Below are 20,832 nucleotides of genomic sequence, written 5' to 3'. Positions count from 1 at the left end.
ATTGCCAGTTGTTTAAAATGAATGCAGTGTTTCAGAACTCATCATATTTCAGCAGTCAGAATTGTTACCTATTCTTTAGTTTTGCTTTAGGCTTTTTTATTTTAATTTCCTTCATTTTCACATGCATATGGACACTTATGCGTAGTGCAACGTTGTTGCAAACTCATGCCTATAAAAACTCTTCCACATTACAACTATATCAATTCTGTCATTATATGGTGTGAGACAATGTTTTATTGATACATGTTTCAAATGGCCTATCACAGCATTTTCAAAAGAATGATTTAAAGTAAGTATCTTGAGCTGAGATTTTCAAAGGAGCCTGAGTCAGACATCCAGATTCCATTGGTTGTTCCACAGAAGGTTGGTGACCAGCCTCCTTAGACCTAAGAGAACAAATGCATCCAAAATGTAAGTTCAGGCACCTGAACTATGTGGCACAGTTTCTAGATGAAAATCAAAATCCTTCCTCTCATTTTAATGGGGGATTTGATTCTCTCTTTACTAAAAGTCATGTTTTTTGATGAGATGATTATCTATGGATTTATTTACCTCAATTTATGCAATTAAGAGTCTAGGTTTTGCTTTTTTTTTTTTTAATGTATTGGCCACGTTATTGTCTGAAGTCTTTGGAATATATAGACTCACAGGGTAAAGCTGCGTAAAATATCTCAATAGTTCACTGCTACACTAGGTACAGATCCCATCCTTACTTTCTTGCTACTAATTCTAGTGTTTCATCCACCACCTGAACCAACTGACTGAAACTGTGGAGAAGTAATTACAGAAATAAAGTGGACAGTGTTTGTGGTGGAGGGGACCAATTAATTAGATAAGTTTGTCACATAGTGTAACCAGGGCATTGGGCAGGGGAAGAGAAGAATGTGTGGGTTAGGGAGACCCTTTTAGCAATGGTGAGGCATTAAATCACTAAACCTATAGATTGCAGCTATATAGCAGCTTAAGGTGATCTAACTCCACACTACCATGGTGCTACTATCCCAGCCATGCAATCTTGTTCTTCCTCTTACATGCATGCTGGAAATCATACAACTGAGTGGTGAACAGTTCAGGCAGCTGACACAGCTGAAGGGTAGCTGGGAGTGTGAGGGGTAGAAGATTTGATCTTGGTCATACCATACAGCTGCATGTGCACTGGTGTCACTGTAAGGACAGATATGGAAATGTGTGGCTAGTACAAGCAGAAATTGAGCCTGAGAGTATGGGAGCCCAGGCTTAGATTGGCTTATGCTGCTGTGAAACTAAAACCGTTAAACTCAAGCCTCAAGTACAAAAGCTTTTGACTACAAGTTCAACATTTTTGTTTGCTTCAAAAAAGTTATTTTCATGAACATTCCTGGCTGTAAATCCAGTCACTGGGATGTTTATGGGAAACAATTAAAAGAGGCACTGGTACAGCTGAAACAAATTAATAAAGACTGAACAAATATTTATGGTCAACAATAGATTTTTAGTTCAGATTAACTCAAATATCTGTATTTCTCCACACTAGAGAAGAGCCAATACTCTAATCTGGATCATGATTCAACTTGGAAATTTCACAAAGGTTTGGAAAAACAGTGGTTGGTCAGAATATACACCTTCTGCAAACAGATAATTCTGGATATTATGAAGTTTTTATTAGCTTGCATCTGATATATATGCTTTAAGATATTTTAGGAAGTGTGCCTTAAAATGCTGTATAGAGTCACATTGCTTTTACCTAGTAAGCCAGGTTGCCTATAAACCATGGGTTCCAGTTGCATAGAAGCTGAAAGGAAGAAAACTCCAGGGAAATGAAAATTCCAGAAATATCACAAACAGTGCTGAGAAAATACTGTTTCATAAACAAAAATCCGATCTGATATTACCTGGAAGAGAGTTACATGCTGGGCTATTTATGAGGCATTCTTATTAAAATGGGAGATACTGATAAAGACTTTGAGATCTGGCATGCTAGAAATGTCCTTACCTTATACTCACTTATCTGTCTCTGGTAAGGGCAAGACAGGGAAAGTAATGACATTTGCAGTAGTTCTATCAATGGAATTGATATAAGTACTATGTTGTAAGTTTGATTTAGCATTCAACTTCGACAGCTACTTGCCCACTCAATCACAGATCTAAAATCTATGACCTCTGACCAGCTGTAATAGGGTGAATCTACTGCATCAGTTACCTTCTCTTTAAACCTTCTCCCTAAGTATCTTGGGATCGCTGTGGTGCATAATGTGTCATACGTAACCTTGGACCAATGACAAGTTCAAGGCCCAGTGTTTCATGATTTTGATCTTGCTTAGAAGAAAACTGCCTTTTCCTAGTTGGAGGAAACTGTTGGTTTCTAACCTTCCTAATTTTTAGGATATTTTATCTTGAGACCATAATGTTGTGATTTGTGAAACAGCTATTTTAGATCAAATTTAAAGGATTTTTCAGTGTTTATTGTATTTCATTTTGCAAGAGCTACAAATCTATAATCCATCCAAAGTACACTCAATCTTAAATATTGACAGAGAAAAATTTCCATAAACACACTCTCCTAAAGAGCGCCTCCACAGCCAATTGTTCCCACTGTTACACACTATCAGACAAAAAAAAAGAGAACAGTGCCCAAGGGGGAAACAATCCATTCTTTAAGAACATTTCTTTGCAGAAGGGTTTCTATGCTTGTATAGTGGTTAAAGTGATAGGGTCCTAGACGATGACTGCGACTACTCAGTACTACCATAGGACAACTAAAACCAACAAATGTAACAGTGATATGCACAGACATTTTAAATTTTCTAGAGTCAATGTAGTACTTTATCAAAGTTGGAGCAATAGATCAAGCTGGAAGCTGCTCCACTGACAAGCTGGGTGATGCCCCATTTTAATGGGCTAGCATCCAACTTTACAGCTGGGTTTCTTCTTTATGTTTGTCAGCTCATTTGTTTTAGCAATGACTTATCATGTAGCAGCATAAATAATTTTAAGCAAAATTTTCAGTAGCGTAGTTCAAGGGACATCTGGCTTCACACAATTCCACTTACCGACGTAGGAGTATTTAAAAGGGTTGCATTTGATTTGGATAATGAACAAAATTAAACGATGGTATATTCTGCTACAGTTACTGACAAAATGTGGTATCTTGACATTGCAATGGCAACATTTGGTTGTTTGGTCTCAAGGGCACTTAAAAATCTGAGGCCATATTTCAAAATACAGTTTTGAAGGTAATCCTCCAAAGCACTACCACTGGTCTTGCTCTATGGGAGCAAACAAAGGCATTATATCTATCTATCTGGCAAATATATTTCCATAATATACCTTATGGGTCTTTTTGTTTTGACTACTTCAGTTTTATGTTGCTTTGAGCCACGAAGATGATTAAGGGGGTGGAACATCTCCCTTATGAGGATAGGCTGAGGGAGCTGGGTCTCTTTAGTTTAGAGAAGAGGAGACTGAGGGGTGACCTCATTAATGTTTATAAATATGGAAAGGGCAAGTGTCATGAGGATGGAGCCAGGCTCTTCTCAGTGACATCCATTGACAGGACAAGGGGCAATGGGTGCAAGCTGGAACACAGGAGGTTCCACATAAATATGAGAAAAAACTTCTTTACAGTGAGGGTGACCGAACACTGGAACAGGCTGCCCAGAGAGGTTGTGGAGTCTCCTTCTCTGGAGACATTCAAAACCCGCCTGGACGCGTTCCTGTGTGATATGGTCTAGGTAATCCTGTTCTGGCAGGGGGATTGGACTAGATGATCTTTCGAGGTCCCTTCCAATCCCTAACATTCTGTGATTCTGTGATTCTGTGATACAATACCTTTGATAGCTGAGTTCATATGTACTTGTACAGTGGCTTTTGTCTTTTAGTATCCGTAAACTTGTAATAATGTTAGATGACTTATTCAAGTTTTTGTTTTAATTTTACATAAATCAAATTTATTGTGCAAGTGATCTGGACTAAAAAGATTGTGAACATCTACCAGTGATCCCTTCATACGTGCTGAGATATAAAAGTACTTTTCCTTGGAAGAGCATTCTATTACTATGACAATCTAAACAGATCATTGGTGTGAATGACATTCTCTTCCTTAGCCTTCTCCCCCCACTCCCCACTGTGTCATCATCATAAGTAGTAGAGGATTTTAGTCCTTGGTTTGTAATAATTAACCCTCTTGCAGCAGAGAACATCTGGGCTCTCTGTTCTGTTCATTCCAAGTTTCCATCTTGATTTAGGGCAGCAGATGGATCATTCCAGTTCTCATTTGTGGAAACCTTCCTTCCTACCAGCGTGCACTGCTTTGCTGCTTTGCTTGTGTTCATCATGTGAGGATGAGACTGTTCAATGAATTCTCAGTCTTTCTTTGACTTTCCTTAAAGTGTAAAAATGAAGCAGTGTGTTGGCTTATTTTTTGCTGATTACTCCTTTGGTCTGTTAATCTGGGATAATTTCTAAGGTTCTATTTTTTCTTAGCAACCGCCATGCTTGCTTTGTAAAATTCCATTATCACTTTCTTCCTAATTCAAAGAGAAATTAAAGAGATCAGTTGGTTTTATATATCTTATGGAACTGGATCATTACCTACACAGCCTTAATTTGCAATGTATAGTAGATACACGTTGTATGTTTGAGGCAAATCCTGGAGACCATTCTCAGGGAAAATTCCCAGTGACGTGAATATGAGTTTTGTCTGAGTAAAAATTTCATGATTTTGCTCTTTCTTTTCAGGATGGGAATTATCGTTTTCTACTCTGAGCACTCATTTGGCCTCAGAGTACCTTGGCTCACATGGTTTTCAATAAGTGTCTGGCAGCTGTACTGGCAAAATTCCAGCATCGTGGGATTCATATTTATCCCTACATGGACATTTGGCCTTCTTCAAGTCATCACAACTATTTCTAGCTTATTGTCCTAAGTGTAGAACTCCTTCCATTTTCAGACAAAGAACTGATTCTGAATCACACTCTTTTTACAGCAGAGTGGAGTTGTCCGTTTACATCCATGAATATATGGTCAGGATCAAGTATCTCTAAATCTGTATTGTAAAGATTTGTTTCACGCAATATACTTATAAAAAGAAGATATAGATACACACATTCCAGGAGGTGCTATAGTCTGTTCAGTCAAGGGTAAAATGACTTGGCAGATTGGTTGAAGACAGATCAACTAATTTTCCAATTCTTATGTAGGTGTATGAAATGCAGTTAAAAGGACATTGTAATGACTGGATAGGAAAACTAAACATAACTTGACCAAATTTGAACAGAATATGCACTCAAAGCAAAACTGTCAGTAGCAAAAAAAGTGTATTACAGTACAATGTTTTTCTTGGCATTTGATTTTCTCACCCTGTTTCCTTTCAAGCCAATTTTCAAAAGTTGCTCTGACCTCTGGCAGATGCCTCTGGTGTCCCAGAATTCTTTGTTTAGCAGAAAATAAAAAAGAAAGAAAGCCAATTCAGCTCTACAGGTGCTCCCATAGTGTGATTAGATCTCCTCAGTTTCTTACATCTTCATTTATCTCATTTCCCTACTTGCATTAAGCTGTCTCTTCTCATGTAGCCATTGATGCCTGATGCCTTCATCCTTTCTTCATTTAAGTCTAAAGATGTTTCTTCCATGTGACCTCTGACCCTTGTCTAAGGAAGTGTGATACAAATTGATGCAAATCAACAGGCTAGCAAAAACTTACAAAACATCAAGATATGTGCAATGACTACAGCATCTCTAAACACTTAGTATTGTATCTTTGTCTTTCCTTTCCACATTCTGCTCACCACCATTTTTGCTGCTAATCAGCTTTAGTAATGACAGAGATTACCTGTGTCTCACTATTTCTTGCAGTTCCACATACATCCATAGCACTTTGTAAGTAATAATAACAGTGACCCTTGTGACAAGAAGTGCTGTAGTGATTCCTGAACTTCATTCATTGTGGTATTGATTTTTATGTGAGGCATAAGTAGTGTAAAAGAACTCTGTGATGCAGAGTGTCACACTTGCACCCTTAGAGCATGTTTTATTAATTTGAATAGTACATGAAATTACAAGTGTAAAACAAGCTGTCATGCTAGCAGTTTCATTATATTTGTTTGGTATAGCATTGTAATGCTAGAGTCTCACAGGCATATCTGTACTTGCACTTTAGAGAAAAAAAGTTCCCTCAACCCTCCCATGTTAGTACCAAAATTCCTGGGAGGAGTAGAATGCACATACCATTTGTGGGACTGCTTTTAGGGCAGACATACATATGACTTGTTCATAGAGTTCAAAAAGATACAGAAATATTAATTTAAGGCAGTTATTTAAACAATAGTGTGCTCACATACCTGTTCAATGGATCAGGAAAATCTCATGATGGGGATAAACAATATATTGGAAGTTTCACTGTGTCTACATACTAGTGTGCAACAGAGAATACTAAAGATGGTGTCTGGTGTAGTGAAAATGTTACAGATAAAAGAAAATGAACAGCATGTGTATCTCCCAAGGAGGACTGCTCAAGTTCCATGCAACCCTGGTCCTATTGCCCATGAGGATTAATTAATTTTTTTAAAAATGTTTTTTATTCTCTTCATGGCTATCAGATTCATTAAAAAGTGTTAGTAAGTTGATTTTGTGACTGGGCTGATAAGCATATGTTCTAATTATAGTAAGGACAGATGGCATGACCAATGATACTGTACCTCTGAAATGCATGAGATTAATGTACTCTTATGCTCAGAAGGGGACAGAGGAACATTAACTTTTTTAGTCATGGTACACTGGCATTTCTGAAAAAGCTCTGAGCAGTGTGTGTTTTTCCCATGATGTCTCTTAAGTCATTCAGCACATCTTTGGCCTACCTTCCTGTAGGAGCCAAAACTTAGTTTTTAATGTTTAGATACAATGAGATGACTTTTTTAGCTAGATTCTGTGGCATGAAACAAACAGAATAGATAGGGACTGTTCAGATGTGATTATTTGCAAAGCAGTGCAGACATTGCTTATACACTATTTCTAGTCTTCTTGTCAGGATTATCAACCTGTGACACTTGGTACCAAGGACAACTCGAAGACAGATTCTGAAATTGTACACTGTAGGATAAGCTTTTTGTGGGAGGCGTCAAATCCAAATTCCAGGCTCTGAATGCATTTAGAACTTGGTAGGAATGAGGACTTACATGGCATTTGTATTTTTTTTATGAGCTGCTGTCTTTAAAATCCCGGTAAGTTTGTGTTACCATGCTTACTTTATGCTCTAATTTGGAAAATAAAAATATAATTTGCAAGCAAACCTTGAAAGGTTATTGATAGGGGAAATTGGGCCAGATCTGACAGCCCAAGAGAGGCGAGGCAACCACAGCTCCGTGCTCCCAGGTACAGCCTGTAATGAGGTTAAGCATGTATTCCCAGTGAGCATATGTACACAGAGCACATGTATACACCACATATGTGCATATATACATGGCCAACCACACAGATGACACAGACAGCAGACACACAAACACAGACAGCATAACGGCCTCATCCTGTTCCTCTTCCTGGCTGAGCAAGATTGAGGTCTGCTAGTGAGAATATGTGTTATGCATGTATGTACAATGCAGATCCCCCCAGCAGCTGGGCTCACTCAATCTGACCAGTAGCTGCCCATGGACACCAGTCTCCCCAGTTGCTGGCATCTAGAGGTACAAGGCCGTGAGACTACAGCCCCTTTCCAGTTGCTTACTCATACATACACCTCACTTCTCCAGAGATGGCTGGGACTTTCCTGGTCCCTGCAGCCAAACCACTTGGTCTTGACCTTAAAGAAGTATACACACACACAAGTGGGTCTCACCCCCAGAGACCCCCAGACCCTGTGGTCTCTCTGGCATCTGGCTGGGACTCCCTTCGTCCCTTTCATAGACAACTCCACTAACGTCTCTCCCTTAGAGACTTCAGGCACTTCAGCTACTTGCCAGGTGCTCCAGTTTTATCTCCACTAGCACTCACATGCTGTCTTACACCTGCACTTGCTCCAGTTGTTGATGGTCAGACCCCCACACAGAGAAGCAAACTATTTACATGTGACTGGCCTTTTTTATCCCCTTATTCCTCTATTCTTCCACACTCGCTCCTCCCCAAGTGACTTAGGTCCCTCCCTTCCTCACCTTTGGTTCTTCCCCTAAGCATGCCATAAGAAGTCCTGTGCAATCCCTAAATGCTCTTCCCCTGCATCCCATAATGTATCTTGTACCTCTAGGCAATGTTTCCTACTAGTCCGAAAGGGCTGCTGTGGTGTTGAATCATCCTGATGGCTTGGATCACAGATAAGTGACCAGAACCCTTTTTTTTTCTTTTATTTTAATCATAATCACACATTTGTTTGTTTTTTTTTTCTCTTTTTCAGGAGCATCCCAGACCAGAGTATGAAACCAAACTGCTGCAGAAAAAGCTGAAAAATAAAAATGTGACAACAGAAAATTCAAACGAAGTAAGATCCAACTTACTCTTTTCACTTATACTGGATTTGTATTTTGTTATATTGTGATTATATTTTTGTCTGTCTCTGATGAATAGTTTGCAAAAGACACTTTTTGGTGCTCTTAATTAGCCTTTTAAGTTGTTTGCTAGGGGTCTGGTGTTATGCAGCCCTGCAGTACCTTTGAAAGGCTTTGAGGTCATAACTTCGTGAGCTCTGCAAAGTAAAGCATTTTGCATAGGAATACAGTTGACAGGTGATTCATGATCTAATCTGTAGAGTGATGAATTATTAGTAAGATAATCACCATACGAATTCTTATAGCAATGACCTTGGATTTCAGTACTTTGTTGACAATAAAGAAAACTTTTATTATAGTTATTTCATTTGCATAGGTAATATTGGCATCTTTAGTCATGTTGCAATTAAACAGTTGTGCAGTTTTGATAGCATTTCCAGTATAAATGGAAACATAATAATTGGTATATCATTTTTTGACTGAAGTGTGTTTAGGCTTTTTCTGGCTATTTCAAACCTAAGAACAAGCACTTTTTTCCCAATCCCCTCTTGTGAAATGCTGATTGAGGTCTATTTCCTAAGCACCTGTAAGTCCCTGTAGACTTTGTCAGTTAGGCTTGGTTAAACATTGCTTATTCCTGTATGCCACATGTGGTAGTAAAGCCAAAGCATTCCAAAACCATGTCCAGTTTCCAGGTAGAAAGAAACAGCTTGCTTTGTTTAAACATTGAGAACCAGTATCTGAAGTGGAGAATACTCCAATTTCCAGGTTTGGTCCAACAAATTTAGCCTTGCAGCTTATGAAAGAACTTAACTATCCCTTTCTTCTACTGATTGCCATCAAGATTGTGAAGTGTTTCCAGGGAACCTTTCATCTCAGTGAGACTGGCTTTCACCTATTGGGCCCAACCAAACTCCACAGAAGACAACTGAAAGTTACTCTATTACTTCCACGGGCTTTGGATCTTGCCCAATATGAGTAGGGACTCTGACATAGCACTATGGGGAGGCCTTCCCTTAGACATTAAGTAGTTCTCTAGGCCTTCCAAGTGAGGGATTAAAGACTGTAAAAGACAGATAAAGCAGCTGCTGCCGTTCAGCATTTTCTGACTTAAAGTAAGTGAAATCTGGAAACAAGTCAGTGATTGATACTGTAGAATATTAGACTTTTGTAGTCATGAGGCAGTGTTAGATGATTATCTTGCTTAAATAAGACACAGAGAAATCACAGCATGTGATTCAGTGGTTTGTACCTTAATGTCTTATGATATTATAAGGGCAAGAAATGTTTGTGTGAGACCTGCTGAAGAGGAAAAAGGCTAGTTCTTTAACTGAACAGTTATATTTAATGTAACTGTGGAAATGTGCCATTACAGTTTGCTTTGGAAGATCCTGAAAAGTTAGACATTAAAAGACTGTATTTAAGACTGTGGTAGTTCTTCTGCCTAATTTTTAGAGGTTTTAATCTTTTCTTTTGCCTCCTTCAGATGGCTGCATGTTATACTCATTGCAAGACCATTAGCTCGGGAGCTTTTGCATGGCAGGTTAATATTAAGGCACAGGTTTCTGTGAGGTCTCCGACTCAGTACTTCTGGCTTGTTGGGTGGAAGCCAGGGTACAGGACTTAGTTATATTAATAGTGCAGATCGAGTGTCTGGACTTGCATCAAAGTAGACGTCTCTCTGTAGTTAAAGATTCAGTCGTCCTAATTTCTTGGTTTTGTATGAATACACAGATGCCTCTGAGGTCTGTCTCATCATATCTTAGTTGACAGTCTAATGTCATGGCATAAGTGTCTGTGAAGTTCTCTCCTGAATATTTTTAGCTAACTAGTGTAATTTAAAGGTTGACAACTGTAGTCTACTGCATTGATATCAAAGGACAGGCTCTGGCACCACTGCCTAAAACTTCTCATTACTTATCTAATATGAAGTCAGAAGTCTCCAGTTCAGCAGCTGTGTTTTGTTGGGATAGAAATGATGCCAAAACTGCAGCTATTGTGAGAATACTGATTTAGAGCTTACTTAAAGGCATATATTTCTATAAAATTACTGGCTTGTTTCCAGTATGTTAATTCCTCTGTTCCAGTGAGGATGTGACTAGTTTTATGGCAAGAAACTGAGCTTTTATGTGGAAAGCTCTGTGTACAGTGCAATTTTTTTTCTTGCCTTACTCCAGCAAGGAGTCCCTGTGAAGGTAATTGGGTTATTTTTGCAATGAAGGGATAGGGGTTTGGTTATGGACTGGTTTTGTGATTGCAGAAGAAAATCGACACCACTTGCACACTCTTTTAAATGATAACTTGGGAATACCTGTTAAGAGGAAACCTACTTCAACACACAGTTTTCCTTGTCTGCTGTTCAAGTCATTAACTTTAATGAGTGTGGAAGATGCCCAGCACCTGTCAGGCCCAGTAAACATATGAGTCACTCTACCCAGGCAACAAATTCCAAATCAGCTTGATGAGACTGTCAATAGAAAGTATTACAGTTCTAACGTATTACTAGCCCAATGGGGTTTGTGTTGAGGACTATAGCGTTCATACAAATACTACTTAGGGTATTTACGCTACTGTAATAAGCAAAGAACAAAATTTCACCCTACACCACCCTGTGTGGTTCAGGCTGTTTTGATAAATATTTTATTGGTTATTTTGAGAGTGGGAAAAAAACTGTAAGGGCTCAGAACACTTCACAAAAGATTGGTGTGAAGTTACTCTTACAATAACACCCTAAGGTTCTACTGTTTCAGAAGATAATTAATTTAAAGCTAAAGGACTTGAAACATTTACATGAAATGCCTCAGGTTAGGTAGCAAATGCATAAACAGATAGTCTTTATAAATTATGACATTCATTTAGAAAAATGACAAGTTCTAAGGGACTGATTCTGGAAACCTGCAATGATCTGGCTTATAATCAATAGCATTATTTGATCCTTTGTGGTCACATAAATAAAGGTTTGCAATGTAGAGCTTCTTGGGTCATGTACATTAAAAGTTTTTTGTCTTTGCAGCAGAGCTGAATGCTCATGTGTACATGCATGAATACATGTGTCTGATAATATATTCATGCAAATATGGCAGATGCAATTGTTGTAATAATGCAATTCATATTATTTGTTGTTGTTCTTGTTTAATATACTATAACATTGAGGAGGTGGATAGAAATATTTAAAGAATAGGATAAAGTTACTGTATCTACAGAATGTTAACTAAAAAAGGCGTTGGATATTTGTAATCTTCTGATAAGTTGTTCCTCTTTCTGTGCAATAGTAATTGTCTCAATGGAAATACACACAAGTCAGGAAATGAAAATTGGTAGATACATTCTGTATAGTATGTAGATACATACTGTATCTACAGAATGTTAACTAAAAAAGGTGTTGGATATTTGTAATCTTCTGATAAGTTGTTCCTCTTTCTGTGCAATAGTGATTGTCTCAATGGAAATACACACAGGTCAGGAAATGAAAATTGGTCTTGTGCCTGAAAACATGCAGATGGGGCTAGATCCAACTCTCACTGGAGCTGATGGAAAGAAAACCTTCCAGTCATTTATGGGAGAGGTGGATCAGGCCCTGACTCCTTTTCATTAAATGTCCAGCTGATCTGGCAAACATGATGCAACATCATATATATTCTTATCTTTCCTATTTGGCAGGAAACTGAATAACTCATTCTACATATTTCTCAAGGAAATCTTTATAGAAAAACAGGGCTTGTCTCTTGGCTTGTGTACTTACTTGGAGAAAAACCCTGGGAATAATAGAGTCTGGAATTCTACCTTGCCTTTAATTGATTTTAAGTATGAAAGTGGCAGAATAAGTTATTTAAATTGTTAATTCAGATGGTAATTGAAACAAAAGAAATATTTCTTTGCAAACCATTGTTTCAGTTAATAACTGAATTAAAGCAAGCTGGTTTGAAGAGGAAGGTCTCTAGTGTAAGGATGATACAGGTAAATATAAAGTAGAATTGTACATTGCTGATGAATACTTTATATGTAAAAAATTGACAGCATGGCAAAACATGAAATAATAATTCTTGATGCTAGTTGTTTCCTTACCCAGTTTCGTCCTTACCCAATTTTGCATAAGCAAATCTCCCACAAGGCCTAAGAAACACTTCAGATGTTGAAGCCCACCTCTTTATTAAGCAAGTGCTTGATAAGGTTAAGCAAAGAAAAAAAGATCTCTTTTTTTAATATATTAGGTGCAACTCTGTAGAAGAAACCAAAATAATTGATCATAAATACTAATTTGAACAATCAGAACTGTAAAAGAACTGTGAATAAACCCAGAGTTCCTTAATCACTAATACTGAGAAAATAATTTAGCATTTGTTGGACTTTATTATTAATGTGATAAAAACACCAGTTTTGATCCAGTATTTCTTAAATTGACCAATGTCTTTCCAGCCTCTTTCGTTTCTTTACTTTGACAAATAACTTCACTTTCCAAGCATATGGAATAGGAAGAGGAATATGTAATAACCAATCTTTTTTTTTTTCTTTTCAACTTGTTCCTTGCATCATTAACTTTTGAAAATAAAAAAAAGGATAATGACTGAAGGTGAATGAGGACACTTATGAATCTTAGAGAGAGATCTCATTCTCTTTATTGTACCAATATTTGGTTGGCTAATTGGATCAAGTCACATTTGAAGGGTAAATGTTATAATTCTGGTTATTTTAAAGTTTACCTGAGTTCTGGGTTACACCAGTTTTATACCAGAGTATTCATAAGCAGAATTTGTGTCTTCAAAATACTGTTGACATGGTCTTTCAGTGTGTTCTCATTTAGATGTGTATGTTCTTTGACAATAGGGTATATGATGTGTATTCAAACCTCTTCCCTATTGTTGTCTTGGAATTTGGTTATCTTTGTATGGAGTAGTGTAAAAAACGAAACTAAAAATGTCCCACTTGCTCTCTGTGTCTCTGAAAATCTGAGGCAGGATTTTCTCATTAGTATCAAATAAATGAACCCAATGTATAGCCACGGTTCTGTGCTCCAGTATTTAGAATTATATTTCAGTCAGCCTTCAGGAGGTAGCTCTTCCAATACTCTTGATATGAAGAAAGAAAATGCTTAGAAATATACTATCATAGAATAATTCAGGTTGTAAAGGCCCTCAGGATTTTATCTAGTCCAAACTCCTGCCCAAAAGAGTGTCAGCTATAATATCAAACCAGGTTGCTCACAGTATTATCCAGTCGTGTCTTGAAAACCTTCAAGGATGGAAATGGTACAACCTTTCTGGACACTGCCTGACTGTCCTCATGGCGTAAAAGCTTCTCATATCCAGCCTAAACCTCTCTTGTTTCAACTTATGCCCATTGTCCCTCCTTCTCCCAGGATGCACCACTGTGAAGTCTCTGGCTCTGTCTTCTTGATGACCTTGAACAAGCTGAGCAAACCTTGTTCCTCAGCCTCTCTTCGTAGGACAAGTGCTCCAGGGCTCTGTGCTAGACTCACATAAGTTGAACAATTTATTTTTTCTACTGGAGGGCCCAAAACTGGACACAGTATTTTAGATGCAGGCTAATGAGTGCTGAGAAGTGGATGTAATCACTTCCCTTGATCCACTGGTTAAGCACTGGTTAATATAGCCCAGGGTGCTGTTAGCCTTTGCTGCCAGGGTGCACTTCTGGCTCATGTTCAGCTTGCTGTCTGTGCAGACACCAAAGGGCCTTTTCAGTAGAGTCTGTATGACTGCAAGGGATTTTCCGTTTCAAAGGCAAGTCTTTGCATTTGTCCTTGTTGAATTTCATGGGGTTTGTATAGGTCCATTGCTTCAGCCTGTCTAGTTCCCGCTGGATGGCAGCCATGTACTTGAGCATATTGACTGATCTCTCCCCAGTCTGATGTCATCTGCAAATACAATGAGCAAGAACTCCATCACCTCATCCATGTCCTTCTTTAAAGATGTTAAACAGGGCAGTCCTAGTGTAGACCCCAGCAGTGCTCCAGCTGTTACAGGTCTTCAGGTAGAGTATGGCTCATTAGATGATACTCTCTGAGCCAGACCATCCAACTTGTATTTTGCTGAAGTCAAGGCAAATGACATTGAGAAGTCTCCTCTTGTCCACAAGTCTAGTCATTTTCTCACAGAAAGCAGTCAGGTTGGTGTGGCGTGATTCACTGTTGCTAAATTTATCATGACTGCTCACAATGACCTACTTCTCCTTTATGTGCTCAGAAATGGGTTTCAAAACCACTTTCCAAGGGACCAAAATGAGGCGGATTCCTTGATTATCCTTTTGTTCTTTCTTTGAACATGGATAAAATTTGTTCTTTCTCCAGTTGTCAGGGCCCTTCCCTGATCTCAGTGTCCTTCCAGAGACGATAGAGATCAACCTGCAATAACATCAGCCTGCTCCTCTTAGTTCCATTCCTCTTCTCTGAAGTTATAAGTAAACGAAATCACTGCTTATCTTTTCTAAAGGAATAAATCATCATTGTTTTGTCTAGACATCACAATGGTGTTTAGGAATACTGGATGCTTTTTTATTCAACTGTTGGAGGCCAAACAGTGCAGATAAGAGCAAGGATTTTCGGAAAAAGGTATCTAATGCTTATGAGGGTCTTTCTGCCAAAATAAAAATTAGTGGTCTTTTTCAGAAGACAGCCTTGAACCTAGAATCAAGAGAAGGCAGGCTGTTGTTTGTTGGTCTTATTTGTGTTACTTACTAAGATTTTGGCTCAAGGAGGGCAGTACTACCGCTTGCGTTGTTTAATCATGTAACTGGGACTTAAGCGTATGATTAAAGTTCAGCACATGCCTCAGCACCCTGAATACAGATACAATTAAGTGCTTTTTTGAATTGAGGCCTAAGCTCCTTATTGACAACATTAAAGATGATGCAGGTCTCTTTCTTATGAAACTGAATGGAAAGACTCATTCTTACAGGTTTTATTCATCAGTACTTGAAATTAATGAGTTCTGCCTGAGTAAGTAATAAAGTATTAGTCCTTAAGTCTGCAGTTGCTGCAGATGACTTATTATCACATTGTACCCAGTCAAAGACTACAATAACAGGTTAGAGGGTTACAAAGAAGTCTCAGGTTGAAAAATAAATCTCCAGAAGTCTGCTGGGTTTTAATTTAATGCAGATACTTGAACTTAAGAAGTTTCCCTTTCCTGTGTGCTGGTGACAAACTCCTGTATCTTGGAGTATATCTTTTTACCTTCTGCTGAGCATATTTATAGGGTAAATTTAATGCTATTAATCTCCAGGGTCAAAACAGAAGCCTAGATTTGGGACAAAATTTACACAAATTGGCCGTGGAAACAACAGTCAGTTAAGCTAGTTGCCAAGAATTTTTTTATTTGATGCATACTACAATCCTGTCTGCAATTTTAAAGAAATAAACTGCATTTACATTAAATTCCTTTGGGCATCCATCCCATGAAGACTGAAATTCCACATACTCCAGGCTTAAAGAATTAAAGAAATCAGTTTGTACTGCTCAAATTTTGCAGCTATTACCATGCTTAATTGAAAAACACTTGCCTGCTACTCTGCTGGTTTTAATGATTCACTTAATTTAGGACTAAGATGGCATTGTGTTTGGAATTTTCTTCACACCATGGTATTTAATGTAATAGATAAACTTGAATACTTATCAGGTTATTCAAGTCAATTTTTTTCCCATTGATGTCACCTAGGTATTGTACAACTGAATTTAGTGAGAGTAGACTTTTAATTATTAATACACGATGCTAGGTTCACTGCTTCTTTCAATCTCTGTTGTTCATGTAGTGAAAATATAAAGCTTGTTTGGATGCAAGGACTAATTTAACAACTTGCAATGGTATACTCCCACTCTAGTCTCTGAGACTGGTGCATAGCCAATGACATAAATAAAGATGGAATGTTACCTTTTTAAACAGTGAAAAGAAACCTCTAGTGCATCTCCTCTTCTGGTAAGGAGTCCACTGGAAGACGATGGAATGGTTTGTATGTGCCTTTAGCTATTCCTTTGTAGGTAAGGATAACTGTTCAAAATTCAACTCTCCGCATGATTTTCTTCTATTCTTAAAGTTCCATGAAATCAAACCAGAAAATCAAAGGAGGATGTTACAAAGCTTTTACAACTGTCTGATGCCAGAGTGCAAGAACAGCTTTAAAGTTTACTGCTATCTTTGGCCCAATTGCCAAATTTAGCTAAAATCTTGCAATGAAAATCAGTCTCATGTTTACAATGGCCACCTTACTGGCATGGTAGTCTGTGTAATCCCCTCACCTCCAACCCCTGTCGCTCCCAAACAACAGTGAAGATCATCCTGATGGGTTTAAATGGGCTGGTCCTTTGAACATCGGTCTGGAATCTTTCTTAACCCATAGACACCAGTTGCCATCTTTTCTTTGCATAACAAATTACAGTGGCTTAGAGAAAGCATAGACATCTTAGTGGATCAAGTGTTGCACTCTGTTTTGCTTCTTAGGAACCTGATTTTCCTGTTCTGTGCTTGTTTTCCTTATTGAGATTAATTGCCTGAAAAATAGGTCAGACCTCATTTCTTGAAAAAAAATATTATTTTAAAAGAGTTGATACTTGTCTCTTACATTGCAAATAGATCTTTAAAAAATAACATACTGTAATATTTGAAAATATTTAATATCTCAGTCAGATTTCTTTGTTTTACAAATGCTGTATCAAAAATACAGCTTCGGTTCTGTCTTCCCATTGATGCAGTACAAAAGCCATCCTTTAGTCAGGTGACTTTTTTTCTTTTTTTTTTTTCCCCAGAATTCTGGGCCACCCAGTGAATTCAGTTCTTGCATCTGTTTCCTGCTCTACCGTAACTCCCTCACTGCTTGGTTTCAGCCTTTCCTTCCTTCCTTCATACCAATTCCTGTTTTCTGTGGCTTCTATCATGGCCTCTTCTAGTCGTACTCTCCTCTTTCCCCGGATTTTTTTCTTCCACTCCACCTCCAAATATTTGTCTTTATTTCTTCATCCTCATTTTGCATCTCGTAGTTTCAGATCAGTACCTATATTGTCTGTCTTTCCTAGACAGACAGTATAGCAAGGTACAGTGGCTATGCTGGTGAAGGAGGAAGAGGTCCCACCTTTACTTATGGGGCAATCACTGACTAGCAGTTCTAAGTTCAGAGACAGCTTGGTGCAAGTTTATGCTTTAAAGTTGAAATATGCGGACTCAGTTGTCAGTTCTGATTAACTGAATGTGGAAGCAACCTAAAACAAAAGTAGAGAATCTTCACAAGAGAAGGAAGATTGAATTTCACTGTGTGCTGGTAACTGTAAATCAATGGAAAGGAATGAAAGCTCTTGGATGGCCCAGGTTAGGCAGTCCTATAACTGCTTTCATTTCTGATTGATAGGATCTAGTTTGACTCCTCATTAGCCTGAAGACTAGCTGTGAACTGTGTACAGAGGGGCCTTAATATGTCCATTGCCCTCTCCAAAGCTGAGGATGGTAATAATGATAAAATTATGCTAAACAAGTTCTCATAGAGGAAATCCAGCCTATCTGCAAGTTCCCTAGAAGGGCTCAGTTGACTGACTCCTACTAGTTTCAGGTATAATTTTACCAAGGCCAGTGATCTAACAAAAGACTGAGAAAAAATTTAATCCGGTTTCCCTTATTCATAATGCAGCATACATTTGAAATTCCAGGTTTAAGATGTTCCCAAACACACTGTGTAAGTAAAGAGCCTTTTTATACTTGAATTTGTTGTGAGACAAATACTCATCATTACTATTATTTTGCTTGCTGTCCTTGTGTATGCTACTCATACCTAGGTAGATCAACAAGGAGATTTTACCAGTCCTTTTGGGATAGTGGATTTAAGACAATGATAAGGTATACTACATTATCAATCCTTCCACATCATTGCTAACACAGAAAAACTGTGTTTATTTACTGTAAATTATTATTTAAAATAGCTTATTGTGTTTACTTATGCTTGTCTGAAGGATATCTTTCAAATCTATACAAACCATCATTCTTTACATATAAAGAGACTTTGTTTCTCTTGATGAAACTGACACTGAATAACAAGAAAATTAAAATTAATGTGATCTTCTCAGGCATTATTTAAAGGGGAAAGATTATCAACTTCAGACACAAGGAATGGCTGTTCTTAATTTGCAGATAAAGCAAACGCTTAAAACAGTTTCAAAGAAAGAAGTCTTCTTTCTATAAACATTGAACATAAAGACATTATTGATTTTATTTTTCTTTTCACTGGATCCATTGTCAACTAACTGGTACATACAAAGCGAAGTGCACTAAGTTTATGGAAGTATCCTTGCAAGATTGTGAGTCATAGCACCAGGCATTGTGAAGCAAAACAGGAAAACTCTAGATAACAAACTGTTTCAGACACATTTCTTGAAATGGCCTGCTCTTCTGGAAACTATATGACAGCAAATATGCCATATCCAATAAATGAAAAATAGTCTGTAAATAAAGTTTTTACTGCTATAAGGTAATCTTTGAGAAATGAAGGGTGTCAGTTAGTGAAGTATGCTGGATTTAAGAGCTTTGGGAGTCGAACAAGGAAGAGACTTAACACTTCAAAGTTTTAAAGATTATTGTCAATTTGCATCCAAAGCATGGATGAAAAAAATAATAGGAAAGGACTCTGGACATAATAGGGCTTAGTCACCTCAAAAAAAGACATCAGATGTTAGAAGACAGCTCAAAATGAATAAGAAAGTATTTTCGTAGCTGTTAAGTTGAAATAAAAAGTTGCAAAAAATAATTCTGAGTTAGGCTTTTAAAAACAAAGTTAAAACAATTGAAATGTCTTGAAACATACAGATAAAAAACCCGCACAAAATAACTGACACATCTATGTAGTAAAAAGATTCTGATTGCCAAAGACAATACTTTTCCTCTAGTATGATGATTTTAACACAAGAGACAAAGGCAGGAAAACTAGTTGCAAAAAGGGATGGGAGGATATCATCTGTATAATCTATATTTAAATTTGCACCAGCAGAGGCTAGGGGATGACTGACAGGAAAACAGCTTTGCTAAAAAAGGACTTGGGTGCTCTGGTGAACGAGTTGAACATGAGTCATCAATGTGCCCTTGCAGCAAAGGCCCACAGCCTCCTGAGATGCATTACGAAGTGTGTTGCCAGCAGGTTGAGGGAAGGTATCCTTCCTCTCTACTCAGTCTTGGTGATACTGCAGCTGTAGTGCTGTTCCCAGTTCCGCACCTCCATGTACAAGAGAAACATGTGCATACTGGAGTGAGTTCATTGAAGAGTCACAAAGTTGATTAAAGTATTGGAGCATCTGGCATACTTTTGTACCAGCCTTTGAGAGGCTGAGAGCTGAGATTGTTGAACCTCAGGAAGAGAAGGCTTGAGGAGATCATGTCAATGTGTTCAAATACCTGAATAGGAGGGATTCATGAAGATGGAACCAGCCTCATCTCAAGGATGTCCAGGGAAAGGACAAGAGGTAATGAGCACCAACTGAAATACAGGAAGTTCCATTTAAACCAAGGAAAAATCTCTTTTACTGTGAGTGGTCAAACACTGGAACAAGGTACCCAGGTAATCTGTAGTCTCCATCCCTGGAGATAATGAAAGCCTAACTGGACACAGGCCTGAAAAACCTGCTCTAACTGACCCTGCTTTAAGCAGGGTATTGGACTGAGATGATCTTCAGAGGTCCCTTCCAACTCTGGCTGTTGTGTAATTCTGTGAAATGCAGGAAAGAAATGATCCAAGAAGGTGCAAATTGGTTTGACCACAACAGGCACATTTTGAAAGAAAATGTAGTTTGAGCTTTACTAGAAGTATTTGAGAAATGGGTCAAAATGTAACATGAGTTTACTAAAGGCAGATTAATAAACCATGCCATTTAAACTGGTGTCTTTTTTTAATGATATAATTGGTTCTCTAAGGAAGGAAAATGTAACATACTTCAGGAAACTCACATGGTGTTATGCCACAAGGGGAATATCACATATTTAATAGGTTAGAAATCAATATATTTCACTGGAACTGACTGGAAAAATGGCTATTAGGTTTTTAATTAAAAATTTTTTTAAAATCTTATTTTAAAATATTAATTTTATTAAAAATTTTAAATTTTATTTAAAAAAATATTTAAATTTGGCAATGCAGTCATAGCACCTTCCAGCCACTGCTGTTTGGTTCTTCACGCCTCATTCTTCTCTGTTGTCCTTCATGTCCTTCAAGGTATTTTTCATCATCCTTTTTTGTTTTTTAATGAACAAAACATAGAGGACAATGTGCTGTGAGTACAGAGGGCAGCTACTTACTCGGTTCAAGGGGAGAGAAGAGCATCTCTCTGTGGGTATCTGACAAGGGGTAGTCCTGCACGGTCTGTAAGCTTTCCTACTCTTGTTCCTGGCAAATGGCAAGGGATT

General features: G+C 37.9%; 1 protein-coding gene across 2 annotated transcripts in view; it reads left to right on the top strand.

The window, feature by feature from the left end:
- ANO2 (anoctamin 2) overlaps positions 1-20,832 on the top strand; it is a 190,218-nt gene that overhangs the window by 84,109 nt on the left and 85,277 nt on the right. For both annotated transcript variants that reach the window (XM_068400623.1, XM_068400622.1), the window contains one exon: positions 8,359-8,442. In XM_068400623.1, coding sequence (XP_068256724.1) covers positions 8,359-8,442 — 84 coding nt within the window. The remainder of the gene's footprint in view (positions 1-8,358; positions 8,443-20,832) is intronic.

The sequence above is a fragment of the Nyctibius grandis genome, chromosome 5, assembly GCF_013368605.1.
Source record: "Nyctibius grandis isolate bNycGra1 chromosome 5, bNycGra1.pri, whole genome shotgun sequence".
NCBI classification, from domain to species: Eukaryota; Metazoa; Chordata; class Aves; order Nyctibiiformes; family Nyctibiidae; genus Nyctibius; species Nyctibius grandis.
The sequence above is the reverse complement of the archived record's forward strand: the minus strand, read 5'-3'. Positions and strand labels throughout refer to the sequence as shown.